Raw genomic sequence first — 22,776 nt, 5'->3', positions numbered from 1 at the left:
TAGGCAGTCTAGGAGTGTGGTGTATTCGATGGGGCTGACAGGTATTTTGAGTCGTAGTTGTATGATTTTCTCCTTGAAGTACTTCGCAAGGTCGTCAGCTCCTGGTGCGTCTTTGCTGTTATTCATGACTGGTGTGGTGTCTAACAATTTGTTCACGAGTTGGAAGAGTTTGTGTGTGTCTTTGTAATTTGGTCCAATTTCAGTTTTGTAGTATAGACTTTTGGATTGTCTTATGGTATATTTATATTTCCTTCGGAGTTGTTTCCAAGCGTTAAGTGTGGGATCGTCTTTCTTTTTATTCCAAGCACGTTCTAATTTCCGAACCTGTGTTTTGAGTTTTTTCAGTTCTTCATTGAACCATGGAACTGAGTTCTTTCTATGCGAAGTTCTGGTTTGGATTGAGGCAATGTTGTCTAGTATTGATTTGCATCTATTATCCCATTCTGAGAGGAATTGGATTGTATCTGCCTTTATTGTCCATCCGTCGTGGTAGATATGTTGCCAGAATTTTACCGGATCTATTTTTCCTCTTGTGGTGTAAGTTTTTCATGTTTGTTTGTTTGTTGGTTGTGTCATTCATTTTCCATAGGAGAGTGATATGTGCTTTATAATGGTCTGACCATAGTACAGGTGTCCCTTTAGTATCTGTTAATATAAGGTTTAAATTGTAATCAAATTTGTGTGTGATGATATCTAATGTGTGTCCTTTGGTGTGGGTAGGTTGTGAATTTGGTTTTTGGAGATCCCATAGTTGTAAGAATTCTTTGCATTCTTGGGTACTTGTTGTGGTGATATCTTCAAGGTGTAGGTTGATGTCTCCTATTATGATGAGGTTTGAGGAAGAGATGCAGGTGTTCGAGATAAAGTCCATGAAGTGTGTTTGGGCGTCTTGCCAATTGCCTGGTGGTCTATAAAGTATGACTGCGTTAAGTTGTTCCTGCAGTTTTGGGTTATTGATTCTTATTGAGGCAATTTCGAGTTGTGGCAGTATGGATTCAGCTGTGTTTGTGATTGTAAATTCAGATTTGTAAATTATGGCTATTCCTCCTCCTCTTTTACCATTTCTTGTCCAATGGGTAATTTTGTATCCTGGTGGGCATAATTCTAAGATGATAGGGTCTTTAAGGTCGTGTATCCAGGTTTCTGTGATGAATAGGAAGTCAAAGTTATCTGCAGTGATCCAGTCTATTATAGTCTGTGTTTTGTTTACCACAGATCTGGCGTTTACGTATCCCATTTGGATTGAATGGTAGGGTTTGGTTCCGGACGTAGATGTATTAATTTTTATTAGTTGCCTGCTTTCTTGGTATCTAGTTTTGTTGTGTCCTTTCTTTCCTCTCTTTTGGTTGTTTCTATATATGTTTGTTTTTCCTTTTAGTTGGTTGTCATTCTTTTGTTCTGGTGAGTAGTGCGTATGTTGTATGTAGGGAGTGTGCATTGTGGGTAAATTGGTGTTAGTGTTGGGAATAGTCCATGCGTAGTGTATTAGGGGGAGGAAGTAGATTATCATGAGCAGTTTGTTTGTATTCATATTGGCTGATGTGCTGAAATGCGTGATATGTATTTAAAAGTAAGCGGCAGATTCCTTGTGGTAGTATTAGGTGTTTAGCAAGTCATTCATGAGGCAAGGCATAGAAAAGCATTTAGAAGGAAGACATTTAGAGCATTTAAAAGGCCTTTAGAGTGTGCTTAAAGTGGTAAGGCAATTCAAAACATCTATATTAGCATTAAACATTTATGTTTAAGAAGTCATTTGTAAGGCAAAGCGTTTGAAGCATTTAGAAGCAGGGTATCTAAGGCCGTTAGAATGTGTTTAAGACATCTATGTTTAGCAATTCATTTAAAGGCAAGCAGTATTAAAGGTAATACAGTTCTGGTCTACCGAGTTGTTGTTTATTTTTTTTTTTTTACTTTTCAGCTGATCAAGTAATTTACCTGGAGGAGTGTTGTGCTGCAGCTGCTTTCATAGTCTGTACTATGCATTGCCATTGTGACCAAGAGATTTGCTTTTTATTAATTACAAATTTGGGATTATTCCATATAGGTATACATGTGGTGCTGTCCCAGGATACAATCATCTGCTTACCAAAACAGGATATTAATTTATGAGTAGCGTTAATGATGGGATTCATGGCAATGCTTTTGGGAAGGTGCATGCCAATTAAATGAGAATGTACCAGTGGAGGAGTGGCCTAGTGGTTAGGGTGGTGGACTTTGGTCCTGGGGAACTGAGGAACTGAGTTCGATTCCCACTTCAGGCACAGGCAGCTCCTTGTGACTCTGGGCAAGTCACTTAACCCTCCATTGCCCCATGTAAGCCGCATTGAGCCTGCCATGAGTGGGAAAGCGCAGGGTACAAATGTAACAAAAAAAAAATAATAATAATAATAAATTGTTTAAAAATTAACCACCTAGGTAAAGAGGTAGCAGTGGAAGGAGAGATCCACTTAAGGCCCTGACGAATAATGAAGGCTTTATGATATGTTAAGAGATCAGGAAACCTTACCCCACCCTGCAATTTAGGAAGCTTTAGGTTACCTAAGGAGATTCTGGGTGTCCTAAAATCCCATAAAAAACGAAAGAGCAGTTTTTCTAGCTTTTTATAAAAAGAGCTAGGAAAGATGAGAGGAATCATGCTTAAAATATATGTAATCTTAGGTACTATCATCATCTTAATAGTGTCAAGCCTACCCCACCATGATAAATTGAGCGGAGACCAAGATGAAAGGGAACTTTCAACTTTAGCTATAATCTTATCAGAGTTGAGTTTAATAGTGGTAGGGAGGTCTCTATCAAAAAGAACGCCTAGATGTTTGATAGAGGAGACTACCAGAAATGATAAAAGGAGTGCAGGCATCATTTAGAGGCATTAGCTCAGTTTTATCCCAGTTAATTTATATCCTGAAATCATTAGCAGACATTTCTCTATTTGCATTTTTAAATCTTCAACACTCGTTATTACTGGGATTAAAACCGTAATATCACTGGCACACATAAATACTTTAAATCTAGCCAATTCTAAATCAAAACCCAAAGATGCCATCACTAAATAAATAAGGACAACGGGGAGGGGAGCCCTGAGAATACCACAAACTGTATTCCACTTATCAGAGTATACAACATACATTTTAACCAAATAAGATGTACACCTTAAGAAACCCCTGAACCAACTCAAGACATGAGTTGCCAATACTGTTTAAAATATTCAGTATTCCACTAAAGATTGTAAGGAATATGCCGAAAGGAAGAGGGACCCCAGCTACCCACCGGAGAAAAGAGAGCCGGAGGGTAGGAGGGAAGACCCTAGGGATGCTCAGGTTTTGCCCAAAAGGGACATAAAGATGGGAAACTACAACTCCCAGAAGGCCACAGGAGAGCTCCGGGGGAGGAGAAGTAGGGTGCAGTACCAAGGAGTTCCTGAAGAGGGCCGCCAGGGAAAAGGAAAAGCTGATTCTCCCACCTGGTGGAGGAGGTGGTGGAACCGGTTTCAGGAGAAGGAAAAGCAGCCTAGCAGAGTTAATGAAGAAAAGTGTAATCAGCTGGAAAAGGGGGGGGGGGGAGGAGAAAATGAACTGGACTACTGAAGGAGAGGGAGAGAATGAACCAGAGGCGATGGAGCAAGAGGAGGCTGAGCTGGTCTTAGAGGAACCCATGGAGCTCTTGGCTATGGCCCAGCCAGCACTGAAGGTATAGGGGAGAGGCCTGGGTCAAAGCGGGAGGAGGTCAGGAGAATAGAAACTGACCTAGAGGGTGGGACCCAAGGCTTTGAGCCCGCACAAAGTCTAGCTCCATTGAACTGTGCTGAGAGAAGCCTGGCTGTAATTGAACTGTGTTAGAAACAGCCTGACTTTATTGAGCTGGGCTGAGAGAAGCCTGGCTGTAATTGAACTGTGTTAGAAACAGCCTGACTTTATTGAGCTGGGCTGAGAGAAGCCTGGCTGTACTTGGACTGTGTTTGAAACAGCCTAGCTCCATTGAACTGTGCTGAGAGAAGCCTGGCTGTAATTGAACTGTGTTAGAAACAGCCTGACTTTATTGAGCTGGGCTGAGAGAAGCCTGGCTGTACTTGGACTGTGTTTGAAACAGCCTAGCTCCATTGAACTGTGCTGAGAGAAGCCTGGCTGTAATTGTACTGGGTTTAAACCAGCCGAGGAGCTGTTGAAGAAAAGGGGCTTGGGGTTGCCAATCCCAAAGACAGGCCCAAGAAAGAAGAAGAAACACACAAAGAGGAAAACAGAGAGCTCGGTGCTGAGGGTGAGGAGGCTTCACAGACTTAGCCAGTAGGAGCCTTGTTTACAAGATACAGCCACATCTTGGGTGAAACTGCGTTCGATTTCGCCGGAAAAAATTTGCAAAGCTGGTATCTAATCTTCTCTGTACTCCTCCCCTAAGCTAGAGAGAATGCTGTTGTACGTACGTTTGTGGCAGCTTGGCTCTCTTTCATTCTCTACCCCCCCCCCCCCCCCCATTTGACGATTTCTTTGCTACATCCTATGAATTATGATCTGGTCCGATGGATAAGAAGGAAAATTTGGTCTTACCTGCTAATTTTCTTTCCTTTCCAACCAGCCCAATATAGAAGCCCATCCTTCAGTTGAATGACTCCCAGGTAGGTTGGGAATCTTGGAAACAATCGTGGAGAGAATTGTGACGGAGGTCTTTGGTGTTCCCAGAATATGGCCAGCTCAGAAGTGTGGCATATCCCTTCTGCTAAAGGGTACAGAGAAGTAGTGGGGATTTCCTATCTGCTTTGTTACAATAATACAGTTGGACAAAAAAAGAAAATGAGCAAGTCAGACCAAATTTTACCTTTTATTTCTAGTGTTTCTTTTTTTAACTTATAACTTGCGATGGGTATATTGCCATTACTTGGAGCTATAAAAATCATCATGACCAAGAGATAATGAAGGGAAAGAGATTTGTATCAATCATGCCATACCTGTGGATTCGTTGTTACAAAGAATCCTGAAACCCCAGCTTTCTCTAGTGTGCTCTGCTGATCCACCACTTTTTGATCCAGCTCAAGGACAATTTTCTCATCCATCATTCGTTGCTCTTCTTTAATGCGATGTTCCAGACACTAAATGAAAATAAATCGCATGAAATTAGGAATTTATTATATGAAAAGGACAGGCAGAAGTTTATGCATGCATCAAATTAGATCATGGGATAGACCACAGGGAAATGAACGTCGAGCTAACACAGATGTAAACACAAGCTGACATCTTAAGAGTTATTTTGTTATTTGACAGAATAATAAAATATATTTCACAAAGCAAAACGTGCCACACTGTACTGCAAAATCTGACAAAAAAAATCTCGGGGGGGGGGGGGGGGGGGGGGGGGAGAGACGACGACGACTCAAAAAGCCATCATACTGATGAAACCAACATACTGAGAAAAGTTTGCGGCCAAGATGTGCCTGTAACATGCAAAAAGTCTGACAGATTACATCACATGCAGTAATGTGAGCTTGGGCATACATCCATTTGCAGTCTAGTCACAAGTTGGCTTGTAACCTAATGTTAAACCTATAAATGCAAATGCAGAAATCAGGTCTTAACTGCTAAATTGTCTTTCCTTTTCTCCCAACAGATCAGTAAAGAACTTGTGGATTATATCTTTCTACTTGCAGGTGGAGATGCAGGAGTATAACAGAGCTCTGCCCTAAAGGCTACTGTGCAGTTGGCTCTCAGCTACTGTGCAGTTGGCTCTCAGTCAGTATTTTTTTTTTTTTATTTGCAAGAAGTCTTTATTAACCATTGAAACAGCACAATGGAACCACAAAAACTAAAAAAGTACAACATGCTTATTCTAATACAGGATTCTACCCATACAGCTTGTAGGATTACATTCAATCGTTTCAATATAACTATGTCAACAGCATTAAACTTCACATTTTTTATCCAATTTTCAAGAAAACAAAAATTTCTCCACCCGCCCTCCCCTCCCCCCCACCCTCCAGGTGGACACTATTGGGCACTGCCCCTCATGACATTCTATGCATATAGCAACTAGATTTATAGAGCGTCAAAAGGGACGGGCTCCCAAACTGAACGCCATTTACCCATTTGTTGTTTACGCTCAGCCACTAGTCTCTCCATTTCCCGAACATATCTCAACTTATTAAGCCATCTAGATAAAGATGGAACCCCTTCCTTTCGCCAATGTGCCGCCACAACGACCCTTGCTGTGCCAACCGCATGTTTAACTAGGGTCTGCTGGTGTGACAGTAGGCCTGCGGTCCTAGCTGAAAACAGGAACACCTCAGGGGCCCAAGGCACAACACACCCCAGCCAGTGCTGTAGCCTAGAATGTACAGCTTTCCAAAATGCACGAATTTTGATACAGCTCCACCAAATGTGCCCCATTGTACCTTTGTGACCACACCTTCTCCAGCACATGTCCGAAGAGGACGGAAAGATCCTCCGCAGACGGGCTGGTGTAAGGTACCATCGATATAATACTTTGACAGCGTTCTCTTGCAGAGGAACATGAATTGATACCCGCATCACTGCTTTTTCTATTCTCTCCCACTCGGACTCTCCCAACTTCACACCCAATTCCCGCTCCCAGCCACCCCTGTGCGTTCCACAACCGGGAGCCTGATTACTTATGGTACGGTACAAGGAACCTATCAAGCCCCGGGAAGATTCAAACTTCTCGCATATCTCCTCCAGGTCAATTTTCTTACGCTGCATTACCTCTCGCACCGCCTTACTCTTGAGAAGGGATGCCAACTGGCAATAAGCAAACTCATCACCCTCTACCCCTGGGTAACTATCCCGCAGTGCATTAAAGGGCAACAGGGAATCCGCATCAAACAGTTGGCCCCATGTTCTCACACCTAATTCACGCCATTTGGTGAAAATCCCCTTTACTGTGCCTGGCAAGAATAAGGGATTAAATGCAATTGGAGTGTACCTGGTCAACACACATTGTCTCTTAGGAAACAAACTATCCCAATAATGAAGTGTAACAGCTATGGAGGGGCAGGCTCGTTCAGCCAGATTTCTAAAAGGCCGTGGTAGCCACATTATGGCACTCAGTGGCTGGTCACCCATCGAATGTTGTTCAATATGCACCCATTGGCGATCTGGATAATCTTGGTACCATTCAAGTGCTGCTTTCCCTTGTGCTCCCTTAAAGTACCAGGTAAGATTGGGTACCCCCAACCCCCCCTTCTTCCTTTCCTTATATAATAGCAATCGCGCCAACCGTGGTCTTTTTCCTGCCCAGACAAATCTCACCAATTTGTCTTGCAGAGTAGCCAAGAATCGCCTGGGCATTATCACAGGCAGCGTCTGAAAGAGGTACAACAATCTGGGCAATATGTTCATTTTAAGGATGGCTATTCTACCGAACCACGAAGTTCCCAGCTCTCCCCACCTCTCCAGATCATCCATGATGGTTTTACCCAATCCCCTATAGTTTGCATTAAAGAGTTCCGACATTTCCCTTGTAAGCGTCTCAGTCAGTATTTTGATAGTAAAAGCAGTGGAGTCATGCAGAAAGGAATTCAAGTCTCCTGCAACGTTTATAACACACAATCCAACAGGAAAATCCAACAAAATTCTTTGCTTAATACAAGAAGGAAATCTTGTGTCTATATAGGGGGATTGGGAGGGGATAAATGTAAATAATTAGGTCTTAGCTGCTAATTTTCTTTCAATTAGTGCCAATGGATCAGTCCAGAAACCCACCTTCACTGTTTTTCTCTGTATTTTCTTCAGTTTTTGTTCAAACTACTACTATTACTACTAAACATTTCTAAAGCGCTACTAGGGTTACGCAGCGCTGTACAATTTAACATAGAAGGACAGTCCCTGCTCAAAGAGCTTACAATCTAATGGACAAATGTACAGTCAGTCAAGTAGGGGCAGTCAAAATGGGGCAGTCTAGATTTCCTGAAAGGTAAAAGGTTAGGTGCCGAAAGCAACATTGAAGAGGTGGGCTTTGAGCAAGGATTTGAAGATGGGTAGGGAGGAGGCTTGGCCAAACTGTGAACAACTGAAATCTCTAATCTAAATCTCAATGTATCCCATCCTCCTCTCTCCCCAAACCAATCGCCACAGCCCACCCAATCTCATAAAATATATGACCCATCCAGTCTGCCCATCCTCTGTAACCCCTAATTCTTCCTTTTCCTAAGCGATCCCACATGCTTATCCCATGCCTTTTAAAATTCTGGAACAGTCCTCGACTCCACTGGGAGGCCATTCCATGCCTCCACCACCCTTTCTGTGAAATAGTACTTCCTTAGATTACGCCTAAGCCTATTCCCTCTTAGCTTCGTCATATGCCCCTCATTCCAGAGCTCTTCTTCAGTTGAAAAAAGAAGGTGATTGATATGAAACGCTGAAACTATTTTTTGGTAATCCTATATGGAGTCGAAAGGATTATTGTACTGTGTGGAAGAACTGTAGATATGGAGAATAAGAGAGTGCTTAAGCTCATTTATTCTTTGGGCTGAAATTACTACTACTAAGAGTAAAAAAAAAAACAACTTTCCAGCTTCAGTATTTCAGTTCTGTCGATTCCACAGACTCAAATGGTGGTTTCAAGAACAGAACTAGACCACCACTAAAGTCCCAAGGACAGCTAGTTTCTGGACCGTGGGTTTCATATGTCATAAGCCTTTCGAGAATTTGGACAACCCTCCGCTGTGATTTTTTTTTTTTTTTTTTAAGAAGAATGACAGTTGAGCCAAGTGGCGAAGGGAGAAGGGGCAGGAAAGGTGACCACTAAAGTCATCTGACCAACTGGTACAGGAGCTAAGGCCAGAACCTAAAGCAGGAGCTACGGAGCACATCCACTTCTAGCTGCTGGAGAAAGCAAAATAGTGAATTGTAGGAGCTGTACACAAGACTTAGACCACAGCACAATTCTGCGTTCTATCTCCACCTGCTGGTCAACTCAGAAGTAACCTGGGGAAATACTTCATCACGGAAAGGGTGGTAAATCCATGGAATGGCCTCCCTGTGGAAGTGGTGGAGACAAAAACAGTATTTGCATTCAAGAGAGCTTGGGACAAGTACATAGAATCTCTAAGGGAGTGACAGGGAGAGTAGATGACATTGATGGGCAGACTGGACAGGCCATATGATCTTTATCTGACTACATTTTTCTAAGTTTGATAGACATAACATTTACACAAATTCTGGAATAGTCTGAAGGATAAGGAAAAACCCCTGCATACTTACTACTACTACTTAACATTTCTAGAGCGCTACTAGGGTTACACAGCGCTGTACAAATTAATAACTAAGGATGGTCCCTGCTCAGAAGAGCTTACAATCTAAAGGACAAAATGCCAGGTTGGGGTAGTCTAGATTTCCTGAGTAGGTGTGTGGTGGTTAGGTGCCGAAGGCGACATTGAAGAGGTGGGCTTTGAGCAATGATTTGAAGATGGGTAGGGAGGGGGCCCGGCGTATGGGCTCAGGGAGTTTGTTCCAAGCATGGGGTGAGGCGAGGCAGAAAGGGCGGAGCCTAGAGTTGGCAGTGGTGGAGAAGGGTACTGAAAGGAGGGATTTGTCTTGAGAGCGGAGGTTACGGGTAGGGACGTAAGGGGAGATGAGGGTAGAGAGGTAAGGAGGGGCTGCAGATAGAGTGCATTTGAAGGTTAGTAGGAGAAGCTTGAACTGTATGCGGTATCTGATCGGAAGCCAGTGAAGTGACTTGAGGAGAGGGGTGACATGAGTATATCGGTCAAGGCGGAAGATAAAACGTGCGGCAGAGTTCTGGATGGACTGAAGGGGGGATAGGTGGCTAAGTGGGAGGCCGGTGAGGAGTAGGTTGCAGTAGTCAAGGCGAGAGGTAATGAGAGAGTGGATGAGAGTTCGGGTGGTGTGCTCAGAGAGGAAGGGGCGAATTTTGCTAATGTTGTAGAGGAAGAAGCGACAGGTCTTGGCTATCTGCTGGATATGCGCAGAGAAGGAGAGGGAGGAGTCGAAGATGACACCAAGGTTGCGGGCGGATGAGACGGGGATGATGAGGGTGTTATCAACTGAGATAGAGAGTGAAGGGAGAGGAAAAGTGGGTTTGGGTGGGAAAACAATATGTTCAGTCTTGGCCATGTTCAGTTTCAGGTGGCGGTTGGACATCCAGGCAGCAATGTCGGATAAGCAGGCAGATACTTTGGCCTGGGTTTCCGCAGTGATGTCTGGTGTGGAGAAATACAGCTGGGTGCCGTCAGCATAAAGATGATAGTGGAAACCATGAGATGAGATCAGGGAGCCCAGGGAGGAGGTGTAGATTTTGCAGATGGATGCAATTTTCCGACATGCTAACTATGGCATTGAACATTTTTCTTTTAATGTTGTTGTTAGTTTCACACATTTCAACACATGGAAAAACAGATTCAAAAAAGAAGAGCTCAGCAAGAATTCTGGAAGGAGTTTTCATCCGAGTCCAGCTCCTTACCTCCATTTCTCTCTGCTGTGCTGCTCTAAGAATCAGCAGGTTATGAGCTTTGCAGGACTGCTGGGCTTCCCGGTGTTTTCGAAGCAGGTCTTGCTTGAGCACTGAATCCAAAAGAAACAGTTACAGTTCCTCCATTTAGTACATTTCTATCATTATTAACAAATCCATGACATTTTCATTCACAGTATAGTATAAAAGAAAAGAAATTCTCCATGAGAGAAAACAGCGAAGAAAAAGCTTGAGAACTATAAATTACCACTGAAGACAGCTTTAAACTAGAATCATTGAGACTGGGTGATTAAAGCCCCCAGGTAAGTGAAACATTAAATTTCTCTACACAAATGGGAAAGAGGAGCAACGTCTGGTAAGCAACGTATACTAAAGCCCTTAGTTCTGGATCTAGAGACTGGAAGAGGCTGGTTTGGATTTAGTGGTGGTTGTTGACAAATGGTTCACAGAAAATCATGACCGTGATACACAGAGTTACAATCTATTCACGAAGGACAGGGAGGAAGAGTCACATTATACTTTAAAGATAATATTAAGTGACAGAACTGCAAGACTTATGGGGTAAAGAAGAGGCACTGTGGTTAATCTGGAAACAAAGAAAAGAAAATCTATTTACAGGTCAGGGATTGGAAGCATGGAATGGTGCTACTAATTGGGTTTCTGTCAGGTACTTGAGACCTGGATTGGCCACTGCTGGAAGCAGGATACTGGGCTAGATGGACCATTGCTCTGACCCAGTATGGCTACTTTTATGTTCTCCTTCACAGGCAGAAGTGGACAGAGAATTAAATTTAACACATTCACAATATAGCTATGACAGGGGAGTACTACTAATAGGGATTTTAATATGCCAGATGTTGGATTATCTTGTTTGCAGGGTTGCGAGAGATCCTGCGTCTACAGGGAAAGCTGTTCCAGCAGTTGATAATGAAACCCACAAGGGATGGGGGGGCCATACCGGATTTAGTACTTATGAATGGGAGAATGTTTCTGATCATCTGGCATCCAGTAATTACCAGATGGTGTGGTTCAATATTAAGACAGGTGTGGATGGGGTTCATTCAAAAGTGAAGGTTTTCGACTACAAAAAAAAAAAAAAAACACAACAACTTTGTACTTGTTAGCTAGATGGGAACAGCTGTAAGAAGTAGAAAAGCAGTGGGCAAAACCGAAAGGAACTATTTTCAGGGTAAAACAATCCTTTCTGTTAAGGAAAGTAAATACAAGAGGAAAAGAAGGCCACTTGAGTTTTCAAAAGTAGCAGCTGAAAAGGCAAGGAAAAAAGAAAACTACAGATCAGAGAAAGAGGTAGACAGGCGACAATATCTGGAAAAGCTCAGAGAAGCTGGTAGAGTAGTCAGGAAAGCAAAGATGCAAATGGAAGAAAAAATAGCAAGTATTACAAAAGAAAATAAGGATTCCAGGCAGCCAAGGGATTTACCGAATGTAAATATGAGAAAATATATGCAGTAATTGGAAATGCACGCACTCTGTTTTCCCCTGAAGATGACCTGTATTAAGGACAGTAAATTAAACCATTTATCAGGGTCACTCTAAAATGTAATATTAAATACTTGCAGATAGATCAAAGAGGCAAAATTGGCCCTCCTGCAAGGTTCAAAGCTGACTTGTGCATAGTAGCTATGAACACTAAAAAAACAAAAAAAGTGCTGAAATGCACACTTCCAGTGACCTGTCCCTTTCCATCAGTACGCACTAGGCTACCATGCTCTCAACAGATCACACAACTTCCAGCGTGCTACCAAAACGTATTTGTTTCTAGATGGACCCGTGTTAAGTAAAATTTAAATTATTTATATGGACAGCTTCTCAGAAACACAAGCAATGAACCACTAGAATCATATGGTTTGTATTTAATTCTACATCTTCAAATACTGATTTGACTTGTACCTTGGCAAATAAACTCCTCATTCCAAATGATGATTTGTGGGCTTCACTTAATGATCAAAGGCTGTAAGTATAAATGCTTTTGCTGTATCAGGCTATCTTTCTCTGCATTGTATAACTTGTAATCTAAATCCAGTTTGTCATAAGGCTGGTATCTTTTCCTTAGACCTAACGTCTCCCTTAGTGGCAACTCCTTGATTACCCCAGTACTAGTGCTATTTAGAGATGGAGTCAGATTTAAGGTCACTCCAGCCTTCTTGGGGGGCTTAGGACCCCTCAATTCACAACAGTTTCCATTACTTTTAACACTTAACCTATAAAGCATTATGACAGGGTATTATTTCTACTGGTGGAAACAGGGTAGAGCTCCCAATAGCTCTGTCCATCGTCTCTATTATATTCTATTTCCCAAATGAAGTGAGCGCATGCAATTATATGTGTAGTAATATGCACAGAATTGTGATACTATTTGGTACAGAGCTCCTCCAATAACAGATAGGCTGGGCTCCATGTCTGTACAAGCACATCACCTACTGGATCAGATCCAGCACCACAAGGCAATTCTGAAAGAAGTGGAGACAGATGCTGTCCTAGGTCTTCAACTCTGGACATTTTTACCATTTCTGTGTGTCTGTTCTGGATGATTTGTGCACGACGACTACCCTGAAAGCATCAGAACATGGCATTTTTCTCATTCTCCACAGCTGCAGGGCATGACTACTCCTTGCAATCAAGGACCACTCACAAATCGGTGAACTGTAACCAAGGGTTACCTTACAGTGAAGGCTCACATTCACATTTCCAATGGTTTACCATAAATTGCAATAAATAACCTGAACACTGATATTAGGTGCCTTCCTGTCACACACATCTTTTTAAACAAGAGAAAAAGAGGATGGAAAGTTGAGCGACACTGAAGGAGAAACGCTTAGCTTTCTCAGCATGTTTAGTTCATTAGAATCTTGATATACCATCCGTCAGGGAAATCAGAGCAGTGTATGACAATTTTAAAATGAAAGAAAAGGAAAAGAACTCTAAGAAAGAGAGACAGCCCAAGATGGAGCAAAATAGGGCACAGGAAAGCAGCAGGAATGGCACAGGGCAGGCCGCACAGGAAGGCAACAGGCACGTCACAGGGCAGGCCACACAGGAAAGCAACAGGCACAGCATAGGGCAGGCCACACAGGAAAACAAGAGGCACGGCACAGGGCAGGCCGCACAGGAAAGCAAGAGGCACGTCACATGGCAAGCCGCACAACAGTATCACCCATGGATGACTAAGGGGCAGGCTCCCCTCACTCTCTTGGGGACTAACATTCATCCAGTCACTTCTTTCTGATACTTAGGGATTATCATAGATTCCCAGTTCTCATTTGCTTCACATATTTATGCTGTATGCAAAACTGGTTTCTTTATTCTACGTCAACTATGCTCTGTTCACAGCTATTTCGATCCAAAATCATTTCACTCTCATTCTTATTTTGTCACTTTTAATGACAAGATTAGACTATTGCAATATCATTTATCTTGGATGTCCTCATTATCAATTTCCTCACCCTAACTAAGAATTCTATGGATAATTATCTTTCCTACCTAAATATTGTAGTTCCTTTCTATAATTTTTGATATTGTGTAAACTGCTTTGATCTGCTAGCTAGCAAAGGCAGTACTGCAAGCCCAAATAAACTAAACTTGGGAAAATAAGTGGGTTTTAAGGAGGGAACAAAACTTGAGGTTCGAAGGTTCAGAGCAGGGGCAGAACAGAAAAAAGCAGAGTGATGGGTGGATAGAGGAAATCTGTGGTTAATAAGTGCTGGATTAGATTAGAGAGCAGTGGGCTGGAGGAAGGAAACGATGCGAGGAAGAGGCAGAATGCAAAGCCCTAACTGGGGAGTAAGGGGCAGAGAATACGAAAGGATTCTCGAGTGTAAGACCTTATGGACAACTGTAAGAATCTCGAACTGAATATGAAAGGGGACAGGGAGCCAACAGTGCCGAGCCACAAGGGGAAAAACATATTCAGATCTGTGAGTGTGAGAGAGGAAATGAATAGCAGTGTTTTGAACCGTTTGTAGTTGCTTAAGAACAGTTTTGGGGAGATCAGAGTAAACTATATTGCAATAATCTAAGTGAGAAGACACTAGTGCGTGCAGTAAAGTGGCCCAGAAATCGTCATCTATGAAGGCACAGATAGAAAACAGAAACAGGACCTGGTTGTGGCAGAGACCTGAGAGACAAATGACAGCTGGGAGTCAAAAACAACTCCTAGATACTTAAGGGAACAGACCAACTGGAGGGGTACAGCAAGGATAGAGGGTGTGGGGAAAGGAGAGAATGAATGACCAGTAATCCAGAGGGCCATGGATTTTGACAGATTAAGAACTAGATGATTAGTTGTCAGCCAAGAGTCAGCGGTATCTAGAAAAGATTCAAGAATGGATAAGTTCAGATCAGAGGGATTTCTTCATACTGCAAATGCAAGATGTCAGAGAACTAAGAACTTTTGAGCAAGTGCTCTCAGAGCAAATACATTAGACCAGAATATTTTGTAAGTGTTACATCAAGACGGCAGCATGACCTTGATCCAGGAAGCCTACATCAATCTGCTCACGGTCTTCAGGATGCAAAGGGAAAATAACAATGGAAGCATAAGCAAACTTTCAGGATGACAAGAGTTGCAAAGATGTCTGCCACAAACTCCCTTGCTGGTGTCCTGCATGACAAATATAGCAGGACAAGACCAGGTATCACCTTCGCTGTTAACTGAGAATAGTGACAGAATCACACCAATACATCAAAGTAGTAAAGAGGGTGCTAAGCAATATCAAGTTGAAAAAGCAGTGGATGCATGGTACAACATGGCTCCCAGTGCAAGTGGTGGAGACAATGACTGTATCTGACTCCAAGGAAAGCACGGGACAAGTGCAAAAGATGCCCGTGTGTGAAAGACTGTAGAGATTAGTAGAGAACAGACTGTATAAACCATGTGATCTTTACCTGTTTCATCCTTCCTGTAGTGTTAAAGCAAAGTGCACCATCTCTTTTTGACTCGTACCTCTATGCTCACCATGCAGCTTCAGTCGTTGATTATAAAGGTTCTTCTCTGTTAAGTGCTGTATCTCAAGCAGACCCTGAACGATCTCAAACACTGCTCCATCAATGAGTGCTAAAGCCAGGTCACTGAGAATTGTATATGACAGGCGTTGCTGGCATGAGCTGCAATCAGAAATACACTAATTGTGATGAATTGAGCCCCAGATAAGGAGAAAGTGACCCTGATTGTGCTGATGTCTGGCTTGTTTACAGAGAACACTACAAACCTCACATGAGGACAGAGTGGAGTCTGATGATGTTTGGCTTATTTATGGTGAACAGTAAGAGCCTCAGATGAGGAGAGAGTAAGGTCTGGTGATGTTTGGCTTGTGTATGGTGAACATTACGAGCCTCAGATGAGGAGAGATTGAGGTCCGTCTGGTGATGTTTGGCTTGTTTATGGTGAACAGTAAGAGCCTCATATGAGGAGACAGTGAGGTCTGGTGATGTTTGGCTTGTTTATGGTGAACAGTAAGAGCCTCAGATGAGGAGAGATTGAGGTCCGTCTGGTGATGTTTGGCTTGTTTATGGTGAACAGTAAGAGTCTCAGAGGAGGAGAGATTGAGGTCTACAGTGATGTGTGTGTGGTGTTTGGCTTGTTTATGGTGAACAGTATGAGGCTCAGATGAGGAGAGTGAGGTCTGGTGATGTTTGGCTTGTTTATGGTGAACATTAGGAACCTCAGATGAGGCATATAATTAAACTCTGGAATTCATTGCCAGAGAATGTAGTAAAATTCTGTAGATCATTATTAAAATGTGGAAAATGCACTGCTTATTTCTGGGATCTTGCCAGGTATTTGTGAGCAGGATTGGAAACAGGATCCTGGGCTTGATGGACCTTCGTCCTGTCCCAATACTTATGAGAGAGTGAGGTGTGGTAATGTTTGGCTTGTTTATGGTGAACAGTAAGAGCCTCAGATAAGGAGAGATTGAGGTCTGGTGATGTCTGGCTTGTTTATGGTGAACAGTAAGAGCCTCAGAGAAAGAGAGATTGAGGTCTACAGTAAGGTGTGTGTGGTGTTTGGCTTGTTTATGGTGAACATTAGCAGCCTCAGGTGAGACATATAATTAAACTCTGGCATTCATTGCCAGAGAATGTAGTAAAAGTGGTTAGCTTAGCAGGGTTTAAAAAAAAAAAGGTTTGGATGGCTTCCTACAGGAGAATTCTGCAGACCATTATTAAAATGTGGAAAATGCACTGCTTATTTCTGGGATCTTGCCAGGTATTTGTGAGCAGGATTGGAAACAGGATCCTGGGCTTGATGCACCTTCGTCCTGTCCCAATACTTATGTACTTATGAGAGAGTGAGGTGTGGTGATGTCTGGTTTGTTTATGGTGAACAGTAAGAGCCTCAGATGAAGAGTGAGGTGTGGTGATGTTTGGCTTGTTTGTGGTGAACAGTAAGAGCCTCAGATGAGGAGAGATTTAGGTCTGGTGATGCTTTGCTTGTTTATGGTGAACATTAGGAGCCTCAGATGAGGCATATAATTGAACTGTGGAATTCATAGCCAGAGAATGTAGTAAAAGTGGTTAGCTTAGCAGGGTTTTAAAAAAAAGGGTTTGGCTGGCTTCCTACAGGAAAATTCTGCAGACCATTATTAAAATGTGGAAAATGCACTGCTTATTTCTGGGATCTTGCCAGGTATTTGTCAGCTGGATTGGAAACAGGATCCTGGGCTTGATGTTCTGTCCCAATACTTATGTACTTATGGGAGAGTGAGGTGTGGTGATGTCTGGTTTGCTTATGGTGAACAGTAAGAGCCTCAGAGGAAGAGGTCTACAGTGAGGTGTGTGTGGTGTTTGGCTTGTTTATGGTGAACATTAGGAGCCTCAGATGAGGAGAGATTGAGGTCCATCTGGTGATGTTTGGTTTGTTTATGGTGAACAGTAAGAGCCTCAGAGGAGAGATTGAGGTCTACAGTGAGGTGTGTGTGGTGTTTGGCTTGTTTGTGGTGAACAGTAAGAGCCTCAGATGAGGAGAGATTGAGGTCTGGTGATGCTTTGCTTGTTTATGGTGAACATTAGGAGCCTCAGATGAGGCATATAATTAAACTCTGGAATTCACTGCCAGAGAATGTAGTAAAAGCGGTTACCTTAGCAGGGTTAAAAAAAAAAGGTTTGGATGGCTTCCTACAGGAGAATTCTGCAGACCATTATTAAAATGTGGAAAATGCACTGCTTATTTCTGGGATCTTGCCAGGTATTTGTGAGCTGGATTGGAAACAGGATCCTGGGCTTGATGTTCTGTCCCAATCCTTATGTGCTTATGAGAGAGTGAGGTGTGGTGATGTCTGGTTTGTTTATGGTGAACAGTAAGAGCCTCAGATGAAGAGTGAGGTGTGGTGATGTTTGGCTTGTTTGTGGTGAACAATAAGAGCCTCAGATGAGGAGAGATTGAGGTCTGGTGATGCTTTTGCTTGTTTATGGTGAACATTAGGAGCCTCAGATGAGGCATATAATTGAACTGTGGAATTCATAGCCAGAGAATGTAGTAAAAGTGGTTAGCTTAGCAGGGTTTAAAAAAAGGTTTGGCTGGCTTCTTACAGGAGAATTCTGCAGACCATTATTAAAATGTGGGAAATGCACTGCTTATTTCTGGGATCTTGCCAGGTATTTGTGAGCTGGATTGGAAACAGGATCCTGGGCTTGATGTTCTGTCCCAATCCTTATGTGCTTATGAGAGAGTGAGCCCTGATGATGTTTGGCTTGTTTATGGTGAACAGTAAGAGCCTCAGATAAGGAGAGATTGAGGTCTGGTGATGTTTGGCTTGTTTATGGTGAACAGTATGAGCCTCAGAGGAAGAGGTCTACAGTGAGGTGTGTGTGGTGTTTGGCTTGTTTATGGTGAACATTAGGAGCCTCAGATGAGGCATATAATTGAACTGTGGAATTCATAGCCAGAGAATGTAGTAAAAGTGGTTAGCTTAGCAGGGTTTTAAAAAAAAAGGGTTTGGCTGGCTTCCTACAGGAAAATTCTGCAGACCATTATTAAAATGTGGAAAATGCACTGCTTATTTCTGGGATCTTGCCAGGTATTTGTGAGCTGGATTGGAAACAGGATCCTGGGCTTGATGTTGTCCCAATCCTTATGTGCTTATGAGAGAGTGAGCCCTGATGATGTTTGGCTTGTTTATGGTGAACAGTAAGAGCCTCAGATAAGGAGAGATTGAGGTCTGGTGATGTTTGGCTTGTTTATGGTGAACAGTATGAGCCTCAGAGGAAGAGGTCTACAGTGAGGTGTGTGTGGTGTTTGGCTTGTTTATGGTGAACATTAGGAGCCTCAGATGTAGGGTTACCATATGGCTCCAGAAAAAGGAGGACGGATTGAGCCAGCCGGGTTTTACTTCCATTGCTTTCCATTGAAAGCAATGGAAGTAAAACCCGGCTGGCGCAATTGCTTTCCATTGAAAGCAATGGAAGTAAAACCCGGCTGGCTCAATCCGTCCTCCTTTTTCTGGAGCCATATGGTAACCCTACTCAGATGAGGCATATAATTGAACTGTGGAATTCATAGCCAGAGAATGTAGTAAAAGTGGTTAGCTTAACAAGGTTTTAAAAAAAAGGGTTTGGCTGGCTTCCTACAGGAAAATTCTGCAGACCATTATTAAAATGTGGAAAATGCACTGCTTATTTCTGGGATCTTGCCAGGTATTTGTGAGCTGGATTGGAAACAGGATCCTGGGCTTGATGGACCTTCGTCCTGTCCCAATACTTATGAGAGAGTGAGGTGTGGTGATGTCTGTCTCGTTCACAGTGAACACTACGAGCCTCAGACGCCCCTGTGAGGCGGGTTAAATGCAGAAGCCCCAGGCCTCACGGCCCCCTTTTACCTGGGCAGATCCTTGACCAGGTTCTGCAGCTCTGACAGGAAGTAATAGTGTCTCTCCTGCTGTTTGCTGGTATCGGCCGGTTCCTGGTAAAGACCCAGGAAGTCATCCATCAGGAGGGGCCCAAAGGACGGAACCACCAGCCACCTTCAGGGATCAAGAGAGAAGAAAGTTAGAAGAACCAAAGCAACGCCCGGCTCCCTTTGCCCTCCATCTTTCAAAACGACCACCTCGACGCCTGCGTCATGACGTCACGTCAGCGCCGCCATTTTGAAAGACGGTGGCCGAGAAGACGGTGGGAGCCTATGTAGCCCATTGTATGGGTTGAAGCCGGTAGGCGGAGTCACAAGTACACCCAAAACAATAGCAAAAGATTGATTGATTTATTTATGTTATTGCATTTGTATCCCACATTTTCCCGGGCTCAGTGCGGCTTACAATAAGTTGTGAGTGATAGAAATACAGTTTGTTACTACTCGGTTATGGATTACATTGTGAGGATTTATGCGAGACAAACTCAGAGTATCATTAAGGAATATAACAATGGAAAAGAGCAGTGAAACATTGGGGGAAACTAAAAGGGTCAGTACATAACAACAAGAAAGCATAAAGGCACTCATTTTCTGTGAGTAGAAGTATGGGTGTGGTGAGAAGATTACAGGGGATGAGAATTCAGAGTGGCTGTATTGAAGCATTATTGAACCTTTATGTGTTTTGGTTCTTTCCGTAAGTATTAAACAAAGGACTGTCTAGACCTGGTCCATTTGTAAAAAGCATAGGCAGTGCCTTAAAAGGTGGAGGACAAAAGATTTCTTTTTAAACAGACAGCTTTTTCATTTATTTGAAAGCTTAATATAAATATTGTGAAATAAAAATTAAATATCACTAAAACAGCTTAAAAATGATTGTAGATGGTAGAAACAGCACTAATAAAACCTGTATTTTCTTCTATAGAAGACAGATGGCCAGATTTCAGTGAGGGGATCCTGTTTCTTGATGGGTTTATCTTAACTGTTGCTGTAATCTGCCTTAGGAAGACTGGGACCCTGTTTACTAAGCCACATTATAAGCACACAAGCGTTTTAGCGCGTGCTAAAAATTACTGCACTCCAATGATAGAGACACCCATTGTAGTCCGCTGGGTGTCTCTATCGTCACAGCACGCACTAAAAAGTTTGTGCGCCTACTACAACGCGGCCTCTGGAATCAATAAATGGAAGTAAAATTAAACTCTCCTTTCATTGGGGCACATGGAATCACATCTGCTTCTGTTTTGTAGAAGTTTACATTTTAGATACACAAATGCATTATTCTGTTTTGAATATGTTTCAGGGACACGTGGAGCAAGCTTCTTCCTGCTTGCTCCAGTCCACCTGATCCAGCTTCCTCCTGCCTGCTCCAGTCCGCCTGATGCAGCTTCCTCCTTGCCTGCTCCAGTCCGCCTGGCACTGCTTCTTCCTGCCTCCTCCAGTCCGCCTGGTACAGCTTCTTCCTGCCTCCTCCAGTCCGCCTGGTACAGCTTCTCCCTGCCTGCTCCAGTCCGCCTGGTACAGCTTCTTCCTGCCTGCTCCAGTCCGCCTGATCCAGTTTCTTCCTGCCTGCTCCAGTCCGCCTGCTCCAGCATCTCCCTGCTTACTCCAGTTCGCCTGATCCAGCATCTTCCTGTGTACTCCAGTCCGCCTGATCCAGCTTCCTGCTTGCTCGTTCCTCCAGCTCACCTGATCCAGCTTGTTCCAGTCTGCCCGATCCTGCTCTCCCTGCTTGCTCCAGTCCATCTGCCTCAACCTGTTCCTGTCTACTTGATCCAGCGTGTTACAGCCTGCCTGCTCCAGCTACTCCCTTACTCCAGGCCCTCTGCTCCTGCCAGCTTGCTCCAGTCTGCCTGATACAGCCTGTTCCAGTCCGTCTGCTTCAGCTTGTCCCAGCCTGTTCCAGTCTGTCTGCTTCAGCTTGTCCTAGTCCGCCAGCTCCTGCTTCAAACCACTCCAGCCTGCCACTCAACCTGCCTACTAGCCAATCACTGACTGACCACCAATCACCTGACTGTCTACCACCCACCCTGAAACCTGCCTGCCTCCCAGCCCATCTTCCTACCAGCTCATCACTCTCCTGCCCGACTGCTTATCCTCACCTGCCTGTCTCCCAGCCCACCTACCTTCCCTTGAACACCTCAGTCACTACCCATGGCCCCCATTCACATCCTATTCCTTGCCCTGTCCCTCCCTAATCTTTTCCCCCTCTCACCGCTGTCTTCCACACGATCTCACTACCCATCCCTGTCCTCTTCCGCCCTCCCCTACCTACCCCTGTCCCCCACCACCTCACCATCCCTACTGTCTTCCTCCTCCTTCCTAGCTCTCAACCTTCAACACCTCCTTCCTGCCATGAACCCTTCCCCTTTCCTCCTAAGCGCATCCCGTCTTCGTCGCCTTCATCGCCCTTCCTCACCCACCCTTCTCCGCACTCTCTTGCTCCTTCTCCTGCTATCCGCGGGTGACATCAATCCCAACCCAGGTGCCCCACACCTGTCTTCGTCCTCATCTCATCTATACAAACGTTCCCGCGATATCTCCAATCTCATCCCTATTCCCCTCCTCCCCCCTTCTCCCTCCCCTTCTCGTGCGCCCTGTGGAACGCCCACTCAATCTGCAACAAACTTGCCTTCACCCATGATCTCTTCATCTCCCATTCCCTTCATCTGCTCGCCCTAACTGAAACCTGGCTCACCCCGGACAACTCTGCCTCAATCGCAGCCCTATGCCACGGAGGTTATCTTTTCTCCCATTCGCCCCGCCCAGTTGGCCGCGGTGGCGGCGTCGGACTACTGCTTTCACCCTCCTGCAGCTTCCAACCTCTCCACCTACCTCAGTCTCACAGCTTCTCATCCTTTGAAGTTCACTCCATCCGTCTATTCCACCCACTGCCACTCAGTCATTTACCGCCCCCCTGATAAATCCCTCCCATCCTTCCTTACCGACTTCGATGCCTGGCTCTCCGTCTTTCTTGAGCCCTCATCCCCATCCCTCATTCTCGGTGATTTCAACATCCACATTGATAACCCTTCCGATTCATATGTTTCTCAGTTCCTTACTCTTACCTCCTCCTTCAACCTCCAACTGATCCCCAACACCCCTACTCACAAATCTGGCCACTGTCTTGATCTCGTCCTCTCTTCTACTTGCTCACCCTCCACTTTCTGTGTTTCGCCCCTTCCTCTCTCCGACCACCACCTTATCACATTCACACTTCAGCACCCTCCCCCTCAATCTCGCCCAACACTAACTACTACGTCCAGAAATCTCCAGGCTGTTGACCCCTCCACCTTATCCTCTACTATCTCTGTTCTCCTCCCTTCCATCTTGTCCTCCACATCTGTTGACAAAGCTGTCTCCACTTACAATGCCACTCTCTCCTCTGCTCTAGACACCCTTGCACCGTCCACCTCCCGGCCCACAAGGCGTACCAATCCCCAGCCCTGGCTAACCCCTTGCACCCGATACCTTCGCTCCTGCGC

General features: G+C 44.1%; 1 protein-coding gene across 2 annotated transcripts in view; it reads right to left on the bottom strand.

Annotated features, from left to right (window-relative positions):
- LOC115480372 (protein DGCR6-like) overlaps window positions 1-19,489 on the bottom strand; it is a 30,181-nt gene extending 10,692 nt beyond the window's left edge. For both annotated transcript variants that reach the window (XM_030219019.1, XM_030219018.1), the window contains exons 1-4: window positions 19,266-19,489; window positions 15,395-15,555; window positions 10,423-10,523; window positions 4,940-5,080 (exon numbers count right to left, since the gene is read on the bottom strand). In XM_030219019.1, the coding sequence (XP_030074879.1) occupies window positions 4,940-5,080; window positions 10,423-10,523; window positions 15,395-15,555; window positions 19,266-19,375 (513 nt within the window). In that variant the 5' untranslated portion in view covers window positions 19,376-19,489. The remainder of the gene's footprint in view (window positions 1-4,939; window positions 5,081-10,422; window positions 10,524-15,394; window positions 15,556-19,265) is intronic.
- Window positions 19,490-22,776: the final 3,287 nt, after the last annotated feature.

Source organism: Microcaecilia unicolor, chromosome 11 (genome assembly GCF_901765095.1).
Source record: "Microcaecilia unicolor chromosome 11, aMicUni1.1, whole genome shotgun sequence".
In the NCBI taxonomy this organism is placed as follows: Eukaryota; Metazoa; Chordata; class Amphibia; order Gymnophiona; family Siphonopidae; genus Microcaecilia; species Microcaecilia unicolor.
Note: the sequence above shows the minus strand (reverse complement) of the source record. Positions and strands in the feature narration are given on the sequence as shown.